The following is a 21345-nucleotide window of genomic DNA, read 5'->3' as shown; positions in this document are numbered from 1 at the left end:
TTTCAGTTTATTAAGAGATCAATCGGAAAGGCATTCTTATACTTCCATGAAAAGGAAAATTTCAAAGCTGAATTTGAGTTTTGGTGACTAAAATTAAGCTATTCAAAATTATTAATATGCCCATATGTAGCATATTATGTGATTCATCAGTAGCCCTGCAATAAGCATTGATATGTGTTTGATTTGTTCACTTTCATGTTCATGGGTGGGTGAATAAAAATGCAAATGGGTAATCTCTCATCAAGTAAGAATGAGGGCAACATTTTATAATGTTAGACAATATATTTTGGCTGCATTTTGATAGTAGCATATTATGATTTTCATTACTTTTGCCCAACAAAAAGATGGAAAGTTAGTTTTTTGTCGTTTGGTTATATATTATTTCATTTATATATGTAGAATTTGTGTTATTTGTATTATTAATATTATTATTGTTGTTATTCTTATTATAAGTACATGTTTCTTGTCATTGTGGACACCGGAAGTGACTCTCCTTTCCCTATCAAATGATTGGCTGCCTTCTCCGTCTTTCACGTGCTTTTCCAGCCAATCATTGACGACCACCCGCAGCAGCCGTACCGCCTCCTGTAGGCGCAATTTGTCCACTAAACAGAGGAGCGTTTTTATTCTGCGGTTTACTGCGGTAACTTCCACTTTCTGTCCCTGGTGCTGCATGTGTTAGAGTTCTGAAGTCCTTCCAGAATGTTTCCGGTGCGGATGGGAAGCGGCTGCGGGAACATTTGAAGCGGACGGAGTGAAATGCATCCCCGGAGCGCTGAACCTGTTCCATCCCACACACAAAGCCTGTGAAGCAGGCCGTGTTTTTCCTCACTCACACTGCGCCGAGGATGCTCAAAGATGTCGGGGAATTATTACAAAGGCAACGAAGTCAGCTGCTGCATCAAATACTTCATTTTCGGATTCAACATCCTGTTCTGGGTGAGAAGATTTATTGTGTTATTTGTACGATCTGCGCCTCTCCAGTGCACTTCGGTTATTATCATGTCCAGCAGCCAATAGGGAGGGAGGAAGGCCCCGATATTGTTTGCATTTCATGATGATGCTGCTGTTGTATTAACACTATTTTTCAGGGAGATATCAACGCATGCATGGCAGATTGGGTTTATATTCGCTCGATAACGTCCATGTCGGAGCAGCTGCTGCCGGGCACTGCACTGCACACAGCTAATCGGCTTGTTGTGAACTAATGACAGCTCAGCCTCAGTCCGGCTGCAGGATTATCATTCATATCACCCACTGCACACTGAAAGCTCCATCAATGTCCAACTTTCTTTTTCAATGATTGTGTAACTTTTTCAATTTCCTTCAAAATGCATGTAGACATGATGTAATGTGCTTCAAAAAAGTGATGTCATAGTGGAGGGTGGTCAGGTGCTGTTGAACATGGACCGTTTAAAGCTTGATTAGGTCTTCGAGTAAATGCATATAAGTTAGGGCTGAAAATGCCAAGTATTTTCTTTCTTCTTCCAAACAATGTAAAGAATACTTTACATAAATTGACAAAAATAAAAGCCCTTCACAAGTTCCCCAGTTCCAATAGTTGTAAACCCTGAAGCTTTAATGTAAAACAAACATTAAAAAGCATTTATCCATCTAATTATATATATCTAATCTATTGTACATGTTGTATGCAGAGGTTGGAAGTAACTAAGTACAATTACTCAAGTAATGTACTTTTTGTAAGGACAGTTTTTTTTACAATAGTCTTTCTATGTTATGCTACTTTATACTTCCACTCTACTGAATTTAAAAGGAAAATAATGTAATTTTACTCTACATTTATGAACCAACTTCAACTACTTTTGAAAAAAAGCCCCTCTTAAAATAACTAGTAGACCAACTCTTTAAAACTTTTATTTTTTGATACTTTTACTTAAGAACGATTTTATATGCCAAACGTTTACCTTGGAGGAGTATTTTAACAATAATGTATTGATACTTTCACTAAAGTAAAGCTGAATAAATCTGAATACTCATTCCACTCCTAATTGTATGTTTACTTGAATTGAATCCATGTCCAGCAAATAATTAGTGTACTGTGTGATTTCATTGGTTGTGGACAACAATCCCACAAAGATGCCTCTACAGTGACTTTATTGGAAGGATGCACTTACCTGAAAAATACATGCTCTATAGTATAGTGATGAGACACAAATAAAGACAGTACGAGTCAGAAAGCTGCGGTCAGAGGCAGGATCCCTTCCCTGATCAGGGTCACTTGTGTTTTCATGAGGTCACAGTGTGACAGCCTGTCATTATGTCACATTGCATCCATTCACCTCCCAGTGGTCTGACATGACTGTGGTGTTTTACAGCTGCTAGGCATGGCCTTGGTTGGAATCGGACTGTGGGCATGGAGTGAGAAGGTAAGTCCAGACCCTGAGTTGTTGTTGGTGACGCTGCCAAACAGAAATACACTTTCTACCTACATTTCCACTTATTTTCTGACATACTTTTCATTTAAGGAAACATTTATTAGAATGTTGTTGTTTTAATACCACTATTTATGCATATTTAAGCTGAACTAATCAACAGTTTTATACAAACAATGGTTTGCAGTTTATAATTTTAAAGGGTTAGTTTGTGGGGACAAACCCACAAAGATTTATCACACACTTCACAATTCCCCTCAGCTCTGCACAGCTTTTTATCCTTTTCTATCCTTAGCTTGTTGTTTTGGATTTACAAACTGCTACCAAGTGCAACCTAGGGTCTGATAATAAAAATAAATCTAATGCAAAAGTGCCTAAATCTGCATTCTGCCTAATGGCCAGCAGGGGGCCACTTCGCTAAAAGACTTGTTATTGTATAAAGTTAATCATAAACCTACGTATCATATAGTACATTTATGGCCTCATTCCTTAATTTCAAGTATTCTTCAAATTAAAGTGCAGTGTGTATCAAAGGGTAAAGCCAGTTTTGTTTGTTTTATTTGTGCTTCAATCCTGTTTGATGTCATGGCGACGTTTTTGGCAAATGTTCAGTCCTACAGACGCAGCTGCTTGGCTCTGACCGTACTCTGTCTCTCTCCTCCAGGGGGTTCTGTCCAACATCTCCTCCATCACAGACCTGGGGGGGCTGGACCCAGTCTGGCTCTTCATGGTGGTCGGGGGGGTCATGTTCATTCTGGGCTTTGCAGGATGTATTGGAGCATTGCGGGAGAACACGTTTCTACTGAAGTTTGTACGTTCCATGAATAAAAGCTCCAGTCACGCTGCAGGGTGAATGATGGAGAAACTCACTGAGTGTTTCTCTTTCTTCCCGCTGTAGTTCTCCGTGTTTCTGGGAATCATTTTTTTCTTGGAGTTGACGACGGGAATCCTGGCGTTTGTCTTCAAGGACTGGATCAAAGACCAGCTCAACCTGTTCATCAACAACAACATCCGGGCGTACCGCGACGACATCGATCTACAGAACCTCATCGATTTCACCCAGGAATACGTACGCTAAATAACAGCATGTTCATTTATAGTTAAACACAAACTCTTCCTTATTGTTCTTCCAATCAGATTCACTCATACTAGTATTTTAAACATGTCTTTTATCACTTTGGTTTTAAAAGGAAACCTGTAGTTCAGATAAAACCTTTAACAGTTCTCTCCTCTGTTTCCGGCCTCAGTGGGATTGCTGCGGTGCGTTCGGAGCAGACGACTGGAACCTCAACATCTACTTTAACTGTACTGATGGGAATCCCAGCCGGGAAAAGTGTGGAGTTCCCTTCTCCTGCTGCACCAAGGACCCCGCAGTACGAGACCCTCATTCCTACAGTTCTCCATATACAGTACATGTACCAGGGCCAAGAAAAAAGCCTAGATAATAAGACCACACTATAAAGCCTGAGGTAGAATGTGACTGCAGAATGGCTCATTTAAGCACCATATCTTTTAAATGATCTTATCATAATTATTGATGAATGTCCATCACTTCAATGTTGCACTTGGTAAAAGTGGGGCTTATTTGAATCACTTTATATACTACTGTGCAGCTTAACCTATAATAATATATAATAAGGCATTACTTGACATGTATTTTGTATTACAATTCTAAATCTGCAAGTACCTAGTAACTCAATCTGTAAAATAAATGTATTGGAATAAAAAGTACAATAATGTGAAAAATACTCAAGTAAATTACAAAAAATAAACTAGATTTTTTTTCTACTCAAAGTAAATGTCCTTAGTTATGTTCCACCACTAGTAGCACAGTGTGTCAAGCTAATTCAGATTTTCCTTTTTGCATTTGAACCCATCCTGTACATGAAGATGTCTTCTTAAAGCTTGTTACGTCATAAGGCTGTTTTTAATAACGACTGCTCCGTGTCTGTAGGAGGATGTAATAAACACGCAGTGTGGATACGACATCCGAGCTAAATCAGTAAGTAATCTATCTTCTACTCTTCCTCTTTCTTAGATTCTCTTCTCTTATTTACGACTCCGTTGGAGTTTTAGATAACTTTTTATAGATATTATTCAGGGCTAAGATGTTACAAACAAGGATTTTGAAAACGGTTGAAGGTGTATTAACGCTGCTAATAGCCAGAATTCAACGCTAAACGATTTAAAAATAGTTATTATTATTTTCACTTTGAAATGAAAGGGTGGGAAACTCTCCGATGTGACAGTTATTACATTTCATTGCATGTTCAAAGTCATTTTAGAACTGATTCATGTTAATTTTGTTGTTTGTGGGAAGACATAACCTGACCTGATTTAATGAGAAGTGTATTCACCTATCAGATATCCATTAAATAATATTTTAATGAATCTTATGGAGGTTTGTAGTGTTGTATCATCGTGTTCATTACCGTATCCTGCAGATTGGGCTAAACACTGCTTTTCTTTCCATTCAAGAGTTTCCATAATGGAGAGTATGCTTTTTTATTTTATTCTTTGAACTGGGACTGATGAATGTAAATCTTTCCTCTTCATTAAACCAACATGTAGCTTTTCATTAAGACTGAGTTTTTAAGAAATGTTAGGTTTTTTGTTTTGTTTTTCAGAATCAGATTCGGTCTTACCAAGTAGTTTTACACACATGAGGTGTAAATGGGCCATAAAGAGACACAGAAAGAATATCTTTTTGTTTGTTTGTTTTTTTTAAATAAAGGAGCAACAAATATTATTATTCTAAAAGCTATTTTAAAGACTCTTCTAGAAAATAAAGAATAAAGACAATATTTACACAGCAATGGAAATATGTGAGAAACTTGGTAAAGTTTCTAACCTCCGGTACAAATAGACGTATCTGAAGTGTACAGATGATGAGTGGATGTTCCCGCAGGACTCGGAGCAGAAGGACTACATCAATGTGAAAGGCTGCGTGCCTCAGTTTGAGAAGTGGCTGCAGGACAACCTGACCTTGGTGGCGGGGATCTTTATCGGAGTCGCACTGCTGCAGGTCAGCCCTGCTGCAATGTGCAGCCTCTATAATGTTACGTAAGAAAATGCATCTGTTTCAATATTCCTGTTTTTCTTTCTTTAATCCACAGATCTTTGGAATTTGTTTGGCCCAAAACTTAGTGAGTGACATTGAAGCTGTGCGGGCGAGTTGGTAAGAAATTAGCTTTACTTTTAGTACCTAATATCAAATGTATCCTGTTTTGGATTTGAACCCTGGTGTTTACATTTCACACCATGAGGAGTTTCAGCTCTGTCATTGTATAAGTGCTGGATGTGTCTCTTAGGCCCATGTTGTAGAAAAAACGGCCATATCAGGTTAACGATTTTTGAAAAAGGTTTTACTTCTAATTCAATACTTGTCATACAGAAACGCAAACAATCTGTGTATTACATGGTGGCGCTGGATTTTTAAAATACATTTTGGATTAAAGAACTAGTCACAGTTAGCATTGCCCCAAATATTTTAAAGTGTTTTTTCTTTGTACTCACCTTCTCTGTGAGGACAGGGCATTTCTTAAATGAAACATAATAATAAGTAGTGGTGTTACGTTAAGTACTTTTACTCAAGAACTGTACTTAAGTACAATTTACAACCTCTACTCTACTACAATTGTGCAGGAGATATTGTAGTTTATATTCCACTACATTTATTTGACACATGTAGTTACAAGCTAAATAAGTGTTAGTGTTTTTACGATACATTAAATATATAAATAAACACTCGATAGATACAAAGTATCCAAAATGTGTGTTCTACATTGAAAAACTACAACATAAAAAACTCTAGTATGGTAGTTTAAAAACATGATAATATAATGTACTATAATATCATGACAGTTCCAAATGGGCCATTCTGCATAATGAGTACTTTTACTTGGGATACTTGAGTACATTTTGCTCATATTACTTCTATACTTTTGCCTAAGTAACATTTTGAACTCAGGATTTTACTTGGAATGGAGTATGAAGTCCACCACTGATAATAAGTATAAACTAATGATCTGAATTATATTTTGGCTATAAGAATTGTTTGTTGAGTCTGGAACAGGGGAGGAACCATGTGGATTTTTTATCCAGCTGATAACCAAAACCACTAACTGTAGTAACTGATCACACGAAAATCAAGAAAATAAACGTACACAAGCTTTACATCAAGAATCTAGGGCCCTTGATAACACATAGCGTAGGGGAAGTAAAAGTTTTTGAGCTTGATCATCACAATGTCAAACTCACCTCATTCTCCCTCCTCCATGCTTCATCAGGGTGCCCCCCCCTCTCTCCATGCGTCGAATCCCACCACAGTCCAACAAGAAAGCATCGGCTTACTACTCATGAGACACACTCACACACACATGCTGTTTGTGTGTTTGTAGCCGGTGGGTGTGATGGATCCATGTGGTCATTGTTTGTCTTGCTGTGATTGGCTGGATGTGCTGTGTTCTATTTAAGGGTAGAATCTGCTAGAGCTGCTGGGTATTCTATCTGCCCTTCAACATCTATGGAGACAGAAGAAACCACTGGAGTCTCAAAAAGCTATAATACATCTATAAAAAGTTAAAATTGAAATATATATTCTACTAATCACATTATAATAACTTTAATAAGTTAGCATTTAAATAATACTAATAATGTTAATTAAATGTCCAACAAAAAACTAAAAGAATACATTAAATGTGCGATTCTGATAGGAATTTTGTTCGGTCATTCAATAGAGATTCAATTGAATTGACTTTTAAATTCACCTTGTTAAACGATTTTCCATACATCTACTGTATATCTGAATGGCTACCATATTCTTTGTCGCATCTCATTTGCTGCTTTCTATTTTAATATTGCTTTATTTAAAAGCAGTGTTACACCAATCATAAACTGAGTCCTCATGACCTGGGACATGAGAGCTGGCCTACCATGTCTTTATTAATTCCTCATAAATAATCAAACACTGGAGTCTATAGTTACTCCTCGCTCCATATACATTTAGTGGTAAATACTGCAAAGTAAAGTTGCCTCCTCCCTTCCACATGCAGCATTTTGGTGTATTTGTCAGTGTTAGCTAGCTAGTTAGCAGTAGGTTAGCAATTTGTTCAGAATGATATACAGTCATTTTTAACATTTATAACAATCAGCTAATGTTTAAAACAAGTAATTAAAAATGTAAATTAATATTTTTTGGCCTGAGGTGCATATTTAAAGTAGGAGTTAGAACAGTTTTGTTGATTTGAACTTTGATCAGAGATGTGCTAACCTTGTGTTGGTAGCTAACAAGCTAGCTAACTGTGGGCCATTGCTAGCCTTACAAATATATCAGAATTTCTAGAACTATGAAATAATCAACTCACCTCCTATCGAGACCAGACAAAAATAAAGAGATTTGTCTGTAAACCCATCTTTCAAATGGAATAAGTTATTAAATATGAAAGATGCATTTACCTCCAACTGACTGTTTGATCTACTGCTAGCAACTTAGCAATCTTAGCATTGTTAATAAGGTCCCACCCTGATACTTTAAACCAGGACCATGAATGATAGTAGTAGTAAATCATGTATAATAGTACCCAGTCACTGCATGTTTATGACCTTCCTACATTTCCTACCGAGCCATAGCGTTTGGTTGGTTTGCATTAATCAGCCTTGGAGTCATGTGGCTTAGACAATCCCTTCTTTCTTTTTGGCCTTTTCCTCCTCTCTGACTTTTTCCAACTGAAAACATTTCTGTCTTTTCTCTGTCTCAACATGAACTCTTTTTCTCTCCAGCCTTTAGTTTAGATCCTTTGCAGAAGACTGTTTTCAAGCATTCCCAACCTTAACCCTTAATGTTTCTGCTTCCTGTTGTGGACCAGCTTTTATTTTGAAATAAACACAGGGGTGTTGGAGCTTTGTTAACAAGCAGATCTTTTAAAATTCTGTCCTTTTTTACAGTTTCTTTACCTGATGCTTGAAGCAGCATTTCAACTGATAACAGGTAACATTTTCTATAGCATTAAATGTGTTTGTACAAATCTAGTATTAATCAGAATCAGAATAAATGTAAAGTGATGTTTATTAGATTTGCTCTATTTTTGTGTTGTCAGCTCCGGGTTCTTGAACACGCCTCCTTGAACACATCATGGGGGGGGCATTCAGAGGACCTCACGGATCACCTGCACCATTTTGTTCACTGAACCAGCACCTTTTTTCAAGGCACTAATATCTGAAACGCTCTGTATATAACACTGTGTGACTTCTGTAAAAAAAAGAGAAATGTTGGGGAGGATGGTTAAACATGCACTACATGCAGGTCGTCACAATGCTCCAGTTTTGATAGCTACATGTAGAGAGTAGGAGTTTTGATACATCTTTTTGATATTAGATCGGTATTTTTCACTGTGGACATAACGCTCCATTGCTTAACCCATCATGTAGGACAGTGACATAGTGAACAAGAAGCTGAGGATCTGCTTGTGTCTAAGTTGAGCACTCTACAGTATGTTCTCTCCGTCACTGAGGCAAAGTAACAAAACCGAAAACAGGATGTCCTTTTTTCTCGAATGAACAGTTCTTAGATGTTGTTGTGTTACTGCAGATTCAAGGACCTCTTCAGATACAGACAGACATTCCTATTCAACAAGGATGACTCTGGTTATATAACCTTAAATAAAACCTGCTTTATTTACAAAATAATTATTGTGGTTGCAATGAATTGTAATTGCTCAGTGACAGACAGCAGCATGGATAGTTGTGGGTACTGATGAGCTAAATATTCTCCTGACACTAACTTATCTAGCATCGAAGAAAATATATTGACTAAAAACAACTTGAATTATTTAACATAGGGAGCCACCCAGTAACGCAGAAGGGAGCAGTTAATTTATTGATTATACTGCTCTTCACATTTACGTTTGGGTTTTGAACCACTACTTTTTTTTGATACTTTCTAAATTCAAGTACCAAGTACGTGTAACTGCATGTCAGACATTTGAATCGGATATTAACTGATTTAAATCCTTTTCCATTTTATTTGTTTTTGCACTTAAGACAAAATTTAAAGCACCAAATCATTGTGGCTTTTTCAAGTCTATCTCAATACAACTGATCATTCAATGGTGTCTCTATTGCAGTTATTGTTGCTATTTTATTCCTTCTTTCAATACTGACCTTAAAATGATTTTTTGGTAGCACAGAATCCACAGTCCTCGCTCCGTGTAAAAACACACCATCCAGAGTTTGAAGCTAAAGCGTGTACAATGTCTCAACAGTCAAGAGTTAAATCAATCAGATAGGCATCTTTGAACCATTAACCGAATGCATCCCAACTATGAAAGAAACACTGATATACCAATTTGGCTAACAGTTTTCTGAAGGTATTCGTACTGGTTATATTTTAAACCAGCTTCTACAAAAGGAATGATTATGGCAACCTAAAGCTTATCACATGGCATGTTATGGCCTTTTAAAAATAAGAACTTTTTGGAAAAAAATTGGAGAAAGCCTATGTTTAAAATAAGCAGTTCAAAATAACCTGTTTTGGCGTTTCAACCCTTTCTTCCTGAAACATGTTTTTCTTAGAATGACTACGAAGCGTGTGTGACCTCACTGTCATCATTCCATCTTTGGGTCACAAACGTTGCCAAGGAGGATATGTTCTACTGACCCAGTTTCACAGTTCTGTGTCCAGAGCAAAAGATAAAGTCCTGTCTGTGGTGTCTGAACATTTCTAATAGACTTCATATTTTGAGATGGGCATTTTGGAACATTTTTAACTCTTATTATACATATATATATGTAGCCCATGATTGTCTTTCACTGTGTATTTTGATGCACATCTGATCAGTATACACAATAATGAATGAACTAAATATTTAAATGTATTCTGGATTGCAACTGAACTTCAAAACCGATGAATATTTTTCTCAGTGTTTATTTTGATGCTTTAAGATGATTATTTGCTCAAAGCATGCATCACTTGTTTGGTTTTGCGGTATTTTTTTCAGTATGTCAACATTGATATTGTGGAACTTGTACACTGAAAATGTGGAAGTGTTATCTACTTAAAAAGGGATGAATAGTGTTTTTGATACTAAATATTTATTGTACATTTGGTTTTATAACATCTCTGGTGTGTTGGACAGCAAAACATTAATTTCTACTGAAGCCGATGTGTCACTGACATCTTGTACATTTCTGTAACAGCTGCCGCTTCGGCCGTCACTCATCACTTCCTGTTCCACTTTACTGATTGTTTAGATGATCACAGTTTCCCACAAACATTGTAATGTAACTACCTCCTCTCATCTCCTTGTCTCATTTCCTGTTGAAATTGGACATATTTTACCATCAAGTAAAATTAAGGTGACAAAAAACTGATTTTTGCTTTCTTGTCTTGAGTGATATATTTCGTCCAGATTTTTTGGCAGCTACAGCTAACTGATTTGTTTGTGAATTGCACTTCCCACACAGCATCTGCCAGCGTTCCTGGACATCTTTGGCCCGCTGCTATCGCTACACTAGTAAAATAAAAAGGTTGATACAGATAATCATGACAGCGATGCAGTATGAAAAAAGGAAAGCAGCTTCCAAAGAAGAAATGGAAAAAAGTTCATTTTGGTGGTTATGGAATTGCCTATACAATGTTATTTTTTTCTGCATTGTGAGATTGACAGGAAGCTTGGTTGGGATCCCAGCAATCTTTTAATGAAGCATGGGAATCAGATCAGATTCTACTTTATTATCTTGCAGTGTCAACAAAATGTGTATAAGGAAGAGGGCATATGCTTTGGCACGCCTTTTAGGAAAACACAGATGCATTATCATCCCTGGCAACAAGGAAAAACCCCGCCTAATTTTGGTGCTCTTTGACAACCTCCCTGTACATTTGGTCAGATTCGGCAGTTTAGGTGGAACAAATGCAGACTTGGGTCATGTGAACATTGCACATGCATCCATTTTCCACCATGTCTCCGTAGTAGGGTTGCAGGGGAAGCAGTCTCAACCTTGCCAGATCAACCACCTCTGACTGGGGGATTCCAAGGCGCTCCCAGGACCAGGTGGAGATATAATCCCTCCAACAGGTCCTGGATCCACCCCTTAGTCTCCTCCAAGCTGGACGTGCCTGTAACACTACCCTAGGGAGAATGCCTCCTTACCAGGTGCCCGAACAAATTCTGTTGGCTCCTTTCAACATAAAGGAGCAGCAGTTCGACTCCAAGTCCCTCCGGATGACTGAACTTCTCACCTTCTCACTAAAGACAAGCCAGCCACCCTCCGGAGAAAACCCATTTCGGCCGTTTGTATTGCAATCTTGTTCTTTGTGTTATGACCCCCTCCCCCTCATCACCATAGGCGAAAGAGGAACGAAGAAGAACTGGTAGATTCAGAGCTTTGCCTTCTGGCTCAGCTCTCTCTCTCGTCACAGTAAAAGCTCCCTCTGCTCCGATTCTCCAGCCTATGTTGCGCTCCATCGTCCCCTTACTGAGACGAGACCCTGAGATACCTGAACTACTTCTCTTGGGGTGAGGACTCATTCCCTACTCTGAGTGCAAATTCCATCGGTTTCCTGTAGAGCAGTGATTTCTGCTGAGAGTTCGACAGGTGTGCTGAGGGAAATTTCCCTTAATTGGTCTCAAAAAATATGATTTAGTTGCTGCAAACAGCCACTGTTAAGCATCTCAGCAGGTCTCATGTGAAGTGTAGTGACAGCTAAGTAATCCGTGCAAGTGGGGGGTGGCAGTAGGTGACGCAATAATGACCTTGTTAATTTAATACTGTAAAGTTAAGTGATGCACAGGAGAGGTTGCCGTGTCAAGTCGAACAGCGATGGATAAATAATTGAAAAGTAAAAATGCAGAGTGGGTCTGGACACAATTTGTATCCAGATGAAGAGCAAAAGACATAAAACATTTAAATATGTCAGTTTATAACATCTTTTGGTTCTTGGTTTGGAGTGGGATTATTATGTAAAAATGTTACCGCGGCACACTTTTTTGGGAATACACCGCTGTAGAAAACTACGGCCTCAGATTAATAGGTGCTTAATAGAAGAACAGGGAGCACCTCTTAGAGCCGCACCAGAATGAAGACATCAGCCATCACCAGCTATCATCTTTTATTATCTGCTGAGTTACAATCCTCCAAATGTACAACTCATGACATTTACAACAAACACTTAAGTTTATAGTATTTTACGCAGTTACTATGGATACATCTCCACAGGCATGTGTCTTTAGAAGAGCACACATCTCATAAATAACCATTCATACCTTTTTAAAAAAAGAAACAAGAAAAAAATAAGCATTGGCCCAGACCAGGAAACACATGGTGGCTGTTAATGGAGCATTGGTACAGTGTCGGACATGCTGACATGTTAGCGGAAATCCCTTAGACTAGAACACCCAAACAGAGAGAGTTGTAGTGCTGCTCCATTCAGTCACCTGTCCTCACAAGACCCCAGACTTTGCTCCACAACACACATTCAAACTGTGCACACATGTAGGAACAGTGGGCGCTCTCTGTCCTACTTTAAGCTGACACTCCTGCTTTTCCTGCAGAGTTAGACAGTGCTGCACTTTAGTGATTTCCATGTTATCGCGCGCTATTCTTATGCCTACTCTTACTTTCTGATCATGGCTGCTATTCATTGCTAACTCCACGGTCTCATGCCCATTCAAAGATACTTTAAAAAATGATCTTTTGATCGATATTTTCTGTAGCTTGAAAACAGTGCTACAAGGAACACTTATTTGTAGAAATCTGGGTGCGCAAAAAGTTTAACTAATCAGGCAAACTAAGATAGGCACTCTTCGTAGCATCCTGCAGCACAAGACGGGACACTGCCAGCATTTCCTCTATCAATTACCTATTTTGGTCTTCAACTCGGCCGCTCTCAGCTTAACTGGACGAACAAAAGCAGTCCTTTCTCAACTATCTGCTCATATAATGCTCTGTCAGCGATGGGATGGAGCCTTTGATGAGCCTCTAGCTTCATTGTACAGCTGTTGTATGTTTGGACAACAGTGGAATAAAAAATCTGATCAAATTTCTAGATCTTACAGAACAAGTGCAAAAAGCAAAAAGGAGCGTACACGACTGGAGGTGTGAGTGGAGGAGGGCAGGTGGTGTTTTGCGAGCCATGGAGAGAACACTGTCACACCTTCAACAGGACTAAAACATGCACAGTTTCTAGTCAATTTATACTCGAGCTACATGGGACACGACTGGGCACATCATGGTTGGCTGCTTTTCTTAAAAACAAAAGAAAAATCACAACAGGAAGGTTATTTTTTGTTCTTTTGTGCACATTTTTCACTGGTGGGTTACCTGCGGATGGCATCACAGCTATGGTCGTAGAGAGTGTCGTCTCTTATCTATTGCGTTAGGCTGTTTATGGCGCCTGGGCTCCGGTGGAGCTACTTGTGGCAGTAGATGCATGCACAAGTACACTATGGGACCAGGGTTAGACTGATGGGTCGGTACATAAAGAAAGAAGATAAACCGGTAAGTGAATGGTGATCAGGGTTGCTTTCAAAACGCTGAAATTAAACCGACATTGAGGACGTGCTAACCAACCCGAATAAATGATTATGGCTTTCAGAGTGTTGGTGTCCCACAGTCGTCTAAAACTGTTTCAGAGGCAGTTCCACTCTAACTCCGATTTAAATGTGGGCAAATTTAAAATAAAGGCCTTATGATTAAGATTTGGCAATCCGGATAGACATCAGTCTAACCCTGGCGGAGGGGCGGGGGAAAGAAAAGACTGTGATTGGCTGGCAGTTAACGAGACATGGTACCTTGGCAAATGATGATGGGGCACAGGGGGGAGTAGTCATGGGGAGTCATTGGGTGATCAGGTCGTCAGGCAGGCCTTGGGGAGGGATGGGTGTGTGTGTGTGTGTGTGTGTGTGTGTGTGTGTGTGTGTGTGTGTGTGTGTGTGTGTGTGTGTGTGTGTGTGTGTGTGTGTGTGTGTGTGTGGGGGGGGGGGGGGGGGGGTTGGACAGTCATTTAGCTCTGGGCTGTTAACCGCTGCTCTGTGAGCGACGCCTGATGGGACACCGTTTTGTTTTCGTGAGCCCGCAGCTTAGACACCACGTCGATGAACGCCAGGCTCTGCACCTCTTTGTGGAGAGGCTCTAAAACAGAGGAGGGAGGAGAAACATTTGATTAATTCTAAAAGAGCTGGTATTTAAGTAATGTTATTGTACAACAATGTCAAACAGTTATCAGCTGCTCTGAGTTTATTCTTTTTAAAATCCTCCAATTAATTATGTTTTAAGCCACCATCTTTAAAAAACGATTTACTTGCAAAAACAGCAGACAGATTGAAAAACGAATGATTAATTAATCGATTCATATAGAAGAATAGTGAATACAAAAAGTGATAGGCGGATTCCAATCACTTTGTCTTTTCAGCGATGTTAAGCTTCCATTAATGAAACACACTTCCTGCAAACATTTCAAAATAAAAGCCTAACACCTACCCGACAAATGCTGTTTTTTTTTTAATAAGCAAATCCACTTACTTTGCTGCCGTTTTGATTTATGATAAACTACTGTCAATGAAAATCAACACTTATCACTGCCGTTTCACATTAAAAGCCTCAATGGGAATAATATATTCCACCATGTCCAGCAGTATTATTAATCTTTAATTGGAACAAATAGAATCTTGTCAATAATGTCTTGACATCCAGTAGATCACAACTAAGTAAAAATGATACAGATGTAGAAATCTTTGGCAGTGAGCACTGGTGTCCTACCTGATCCCATGACGGCGCAGATGAGGATCATGGAGTTGTACTTGATCTCCGGAGCGCTCCTCTCGTCTAACAGCAGCTTGTGGAGCACCGACACCAGGCTGGATCCCACAAAGTCCTTCTCAGCTGCGACTGCAACACACATACACACAGTCCCGCTGTTACAGGATCAACATGGTGACACGGTTCTCTGTAGTGTGTGCTACAGAGACTTACTTTGAGGAGATCAGAAAAGTGTTCAGCTCCTATTCTCAGAAGTCACAGGACTCAAGTCACAGCTCTACCAAGCTGGATCACATATTTGGCAACAATATTTTTTATGTGCGTCCAGCGTATTTAATTATGCATCAAAATATATGAATACAAATTTTAAAAGAGTTCCACTTCATTAAAATGATCACAGGCAACTAAAAGTCTATGAATTTAACATATGTCCTGTCAAATAAAAAGCAGATAAATAATCCTGGCCTAGAATGCAAACACTAAAAACACAAATAAACAAGAAGTGATCAGAAATGTGATATTTTTTCTTCTTACCCAAATCCAGTGCTGCTATGAGCCCCAAAGCCACCAGCGCTTCATTCTGCATAATCATATGCTCACTAGTTGCCATGGTGACTAAGTGCTTGACTCCTCCTCCCTGGATGACAGTTTTAACGACTTCCTGAAAAAGAAAGTAATCACAATAATTAATCTTAGATGTACCTTCAACACGAAGAACAATTGACTTATTACAATGATTTAAAACATCAAATAATAACACAATAACACTCCATAAATAAACATTTTAATTACATTTTGTTCTTTTTATTAAATTCTTATTCAAGACCAGAGGATTTCAAAGTGTGAATTCAGACAATTTGAGACAAATACCGCCCCCAAACAACCAGGGGAATATTTCACTGTTAATAATTTTGTCTTGTCTGAAGCACAGAGCACATGTCGGTATCAGGGTTTCCGCTAGGATTTTTTCTTGCCGCTGAAGTGTCCGGAAATACTTTATTTTACCGGACAAATTCGAAACTTACCGGTCATGTTTCAATAACAGATGTTACAAAAGCAACTACAATGTTAACACGTTTTTTCCCCGCCCCCTGAAGGCTAAAGCCTGATTCAGCTCTGGTTCTTCGCGGGTAAAATATGCCGCTGTTGTTGCCGGTTTATGCCACAATAAGATAGCAACAAGTAGTCAAGGTAGTCAGATTAGCTTCGGCTGCTATGCTAACATCACCCGTCTTCTACCAGAGAAACTTTCATAACAGCGTTGAACTTGTGATGCCAAACAGCGTCAATTCAGACTGAACCACAAACACTGATGGGGATGGGGGGTATGATCAGCTGCTCGTGTGACAGTCAGACGGTGAATACTTTCCAGCCGCCACTGCCATGCCAGACTAAACGCCGGTGAACGAGCAGCACTGCAGCAGGCGGTAAAGGCCGCTGAACCACATGAATAAACAACGAACCACGGCACTCTGGAGAAAAGGATAAGGTTGAGAAATAGTTATTTAATTCACTCTGGCTTCGTATTACACATACCTGCAAACTCAGAAGGGCTGAAAAAGGTGACAAACTAAACCGTTGTAGGGGGGTCCCCCCCCCCAGCCAAATTTTGCTATTTTAACATGTAAATTAAGCATTCTGGTGTACTCCCATAAGAAAATAAAGGGAAAACACAACCTTTTCTTATGGTAAAAATGGCACATTTATTGACCCGTAAACTGGTCAGTTAAAAACATTATAAATGGGAAAAGCATTCAGGACAGGTAAACAGTAAATCCCATTGGCCAAATTTGGCAACATATCAACATAATAGTATTTTCATTTTTTCATCCTTTTGGCCTGGACCAGCCTTTCAAGGGCCCGTTTTCGCTGCTTGGCAATGTGCCTCTTTCGGGCCCCACTATCGTTCTCCACCACCTCTGCCCTATTACTAGCAGCACTGGTAGATGGCTGGCAGCCAAACTCAACCCTCCTTTCTCTGATTACAAGCTGATTTTCCTGTCGTTGGGCTTTGTCCCTAGTTCCAGCTGCACTTATGTTAGAACACAACCTCCTATCTACCTCCCCAAACTTCAAATCATCCCCTCTGAACATTTCCACCCCAGTCTGGTTCCTGGTCTGCAAAGTGTATTTAACAGTCTGCACAGCACTGAGGGTGGAGATCTTCATTGACGTTGATCAATGATGGTCCCCATGACACTGAAGGAAGACTCAACCAGGGCACCATGGAAAATTGAGAGGGCAGACTGCCTGACACAGTGCAGGGTACTTCCCTGTATTGAAGACGACGGCCCACCATTTGACAACATCCTCTCCATGCTGAAAACTGGGAAGCGCCTGGTCAACATTGAAACGCAGAATTTCTTGCTCTGTGTCAGCATCTGGTGGCAGCAGGTGACCCATCATATGTATGAGCTTCCTCAAATATATTCTCTTCATAGCTCTGACCAAAACGACCTGTACTCTCGCTTTGTACACGTTGCCTAGCAATGCGCATTATATCCTGCTCCGCTCCGAGTTATAGTAGTAGGCGATTCATGGGAAACGCATGAATAGCACGTTAAGATCTCGGCCAAGTCGTCATTAAAAGCAGTTCTTCATTATTTAAGTTAAGCGGCGGTAACGCCAGTGTTAAACAAGGTGTTAAACACGCAAATGCCGGTTGGTGTGCGTACGGTACTGAGTGTTTATCGGTCCACGGCCGTAATGAACGTGTCGCATTGGTCCATATGCAGTGCTCGAATTACGTGGGAGCCAGAGGGAGCCGAGCTCCCATAGAGTGATGACTGGCTCCCATGAAAGCAACAAAGTCAAATTTTTGAGGGGGTCTCTCATATCTGAAGGTGTCTGCCATATATTGCATTGTAATTTAATCGTAAACAACACTCATTATCCATCCCTTTGCGGTCTCCAACCATTAAAGACGTTACATTAAAATAGGCTAATACCGGACGTGCTTATACGCTCAAGAGCGCAGCATACTGCACTTCACCACCACACCACTAGGCTACGTGAGCAAACTGGATAAGATCGATTTGACAGCACTCGCAAGTCCGAAGAAGTCACATAAAAATGTGCTTTTGAGGTAAAGACCAACAACACATCTTAAATTTAAATGTAATTGCCAGTTATGCCGCCGAAAAAAAGGCCACCTGCACCGAATTCATATTCGGCCCTGACCAGTTTCGGTTTTACCACTAAAAAAACAAAAATAGTTGCAGATTTAGAATCAGAAAATGGCCTAGCAACAGCTAGTTCTAGCCAGGCGCCTAACTCTACTGAGCCAGAGGACGTTGTGGCTACAACCAGTCATCATGATGTTTTAGCTGGGACACTTACCAATGACGATGAGGACGTTGAGGAGGAATTGGACGGAGAAGAGGCTGCGGAGACGGGGTCGGGGTCCGGGACCGATATGGAACTGAAGCACCTGCGCCACCTGCCTCAGAACTGGGGGCTCACACAGTGGCGATCGTGGAAGGAGAGAAATCCATGGTTGTGTACAAGTGAGAGTGGCCTTGGGTGCGCTCCCTGCCAGGCAGCAAAAACTCTCTTGCTCCATGAAAAAAAGACTGGGGTGCACCTTTCGGATGCATGGGTTAATGGGACCGTCAGTAGCTCATTGCAAAAGCAATTACGTAAGAAGATTTACCTGCACCGGGACAGCCTTGCTCATAAAAGAGCAGTGGAGATAGCAGAATTAAAACAAAAAGATGTTCTGCCCACCAAAGTTGTAGAGCTGAGTTTGGCTGCCATCGACGTTACATCAAGCTCATTTAGGGCGGCGTACACTATAGCCAAAGAGAGATTGCCATACACCAAAATGACGCCGATCATGACAGTTAATGAGCTTAATGGTGCAACAGTGGGCCCTGCACACCGCTCCGATCACTCCTGTGCTGCTATTGTGAAACATATAGCAGATGAAATGAAAAGAAGACTTGTCTCCCATGTCTTGAAACTCGACTCACGTATCAGCATAACGTTGGATGAAAGCACTGTGCATGGACGCTCCTATATGATTATCTACATGAGGTGCGATGTAACAGGTAATGGAGACGTAGAGAACGTGTTTTTGGACATTGTTGAGTTGGAAAAAGGAGATGCAGGATCTCTTTACAATGCGTTAAAAGACAGTCTTCAAAATGTGGGGATAGAGGCAGAATTTCTTAAGAGGAACTTCATCAGCATAGCCACAGACGGAGCCGCTGTCCTTACCGGTAGGCATACAGGACTCATTGAAAGACTTAAACAAGACTTCCCTCGACTGCAGGATGTACATTGCCTGGCACACCGATTAGAACTAGCTGTTAATGATTCTTTGAAGGCTGTGGCTGGGTGCAACCATTTTGACATTTTTATTTCAAAGCTTCATAGTCTGTATCACCAATCCACCAAAAACGCACGGGAGCTTGAAAATGCTGCTAGGGAACTAAACATGCAGATTTTAAAAATAGGCAAAGTCTTCACAATCAGGTGGGTGGCAAGCAGTTTCCGGACAGTTAAAGCTGTGGTGAAAGATTTTCCTGTTTTGGCACAGCACTTTACAATGGCCAGCGAAGATGCCTCGCGCAACGGTGTGGAAAGGGCGAAGTATGGTGGCCTACTCAAGCATCTGACATCTACTGGCTTCCTCTCCGATTTGGCAGTGATGAAAGATGTGCTTCGTGAACTGCAGGGGCTCTCATTGAGACTACAGAGAAGGGACACGTCTCTGGTGGATGGCAGCAGACAAATCCATCAAACCATCGAGATACTGTCTGCTATGAAAGAAGATGCCGGTAAAACGGAATCCAAGATTCGCGCAGGCATAGCAAGTGGTCGGTTCAAAGGCGTTGTGCTTAGGGAAACGCAGCCTAAGATTAATAAACCCCAGTTTTATCAGTCCATCCTTGATAATCTCAGATCACGTCTTCCTGACAGTGAACTTATTGCCATGCTCAAGCCTCTAGATCAGCACTTTTGGCCTGCAGAGAGGTCAGACCTAATGCTATTTGGAGAGCGCGAAGTGGGGAGATTCGCAAAACTCCTCTGTGAATCTTCTACCGAGGCTATCGAGGAATTCCGAGATTGGAAGCTTCAAGGTTCTCAGGGGAATCCTCTTAAGAAACTTATCGTTGCATGCCGCACTATACTCCCGACCTCAGCGGAGTGTGAGAGGGGTTTCTCGGCTTGCAATGACACAGACGATAAAACTAGGAACGGACTGCGTGCAGCGAGCCTCACTGCCCTGCTATTCATTGACTTGAATGGACCTCCTATTGAGAAATTCAACCCCGTGCCGTTTGTCCACTCATGGATTAAGAGTGGCCACCGGACATAAGCATCATGGATTCCTGGGCGCAGGCCCCAGCCAGCTGAGAGCAGGGCAGTTTGGTCTCTTTTGTCTCCGTAAAGCCCAACAAACATGATCAGAGCATCGAACTGAATTGTTACATGATGGGTGAGTTTTGTCTATATATGCGTTCATTGGGTTACATTATTTGACAAGTCCTGAGAATGTCATGTTTGCTGTTGAACTTGTGCTTTCTTCTATGTTGTTTGACAAAGCCATAGGCTACATAATGCATAACAGTTCACAGTCTAGCCTGTCCCTAAACTGAAATTCAAAAGAATATGTTTAATCTATTTCCGTAAAGCCCAACACGGTCAAACATGATCAGAGCATCGAACTGAATTGTTAGGCCTACATGATGCGAGTGTTTTGTCTATATATGCGTTCATTGGGTTACATGATTTGACAAGTGCTGAGAATGTCTGTTGAAGTTGCGCTTTCTTCTATGTTGTTTGACAAAGCCAATATAGGCTACATAATGCATAAGTTCACAGTCTAGCTAAACTGAAATTCAAAAGAATATGTTTAATCTATGTATTTGTATGTATTGCGATATTGGAATGAAATATGGACAATCAATAATATGTTTAAATTAAATGGAACCGATTTCTGTAAAACAAACCCCAAAAAATCTGTCTGTTGTGTTGTGCGTGTGTTACGTGTGTAAATTGTGTCTACCGTGCGCAAAAGCGCCATTCGCACCTATACGCGGCTATTTAATTGACATGTTAGGTTATGGGGGGGGGGGCGGGGAGTCCAACTTGTTTTTATAAAATAGAGAGACCCCCTTGAAGACAAAAACATAATTCGAGCACTGTCCATATGTAATGCACACGTTCTGTTGTTTCCATTGGCATAGAG

At 40.4% G+C, this 21345-nt stretch overlaps 2 protein-coding genes across 4 annotated transcripts in view; one reads left to right on the top strand and one right to left on the bottom strand.

Annotated features, from left to right (window-relative positions):
- The first annotated feature begins 549 nt into the window (after positions 1–549).
- Positions 550–9080, top strand: tspan5a (tetraspanin 5a). Of its 2 annotated transcripts, XM_063900797.1 has the most exons (11): positions 550–939; positions 2337–2387; positions 3058–3204; positions 3292–3462; positions 3641–3766; positions 4348–4395; positions 5302–5418; positions 5510–5571; positions 6683–6796; positions 8340–8382; positions 8492–9080. In XM_063900797.1, the coding sequence occupies exons 1-9, from the start codon at positions 859–861 to the stop codon at positions 6753–6755; spliced, it is 876 nt and encodes a 291-aa protein (XP_063756867.1). In that variant the 5' UTR covers positions 550–858; the 3' UTR covers positions 6756–6796; positions 8340–8382; positions 8492–9080. The 2 variants fall into 2 exon arrangements, with proteins under 2 accessions (XP_063756867.1, XP_063756868.1); XM_063900798.1 differs by lacking the exon at positions 6683–6796.
- Positions 9081–12484: 3404 nt separating this feature from the next.
- rap1gds1 (RAP1, GTP-GDP dissociation stimulator 1) overlaps positions 12485–21345 on the bottom strand; it is a 48642-nt gene continuing 39781 nt past the window's right edge. For both annotated transcript variants that reach the window (XM_063900511.1, XM_063900512.1), the window contains 3 exons: positions 15684–15810; positions 15150–15278; positions 12485–14522 (listed from right to left, as the gene is read on the bottom strand). In XM_063900511.1, coding sequence (XP_063756581.1) covers positions 14395–14522; positions 15150–15278; positions 15684–15810 — 384 coding nt within the window. In that variant the 3' untranslated portion in view covers positions 12485–14394. The remainder of the gene's footprint in view (positions 14523–15149; positions 15279–15683; positions 15811–21345) is intronic.

The sequence above is a fragment of the Eleginops maclovinus genome, chromosome 14 (assembly GCF_036324505.1).
Source record: "Eleginops maclovinus isolate JMC-PN-2008 ecotype Puerto Natales chromosome 14, JC_Emac_rtc_rv5, whole genome shotgun sequence".
Taxonomy (NCBI): Eukaryota; Metazoa; Chordata; class Actinopteri; order Perciformes; family Eleginopidae; genus Eleginops; species Eleginops maclovinus.
Note: the sequence above shows the minus strand (reverse complement) of the source record. Positions and strands in the feature narration are given on the sequence as shown.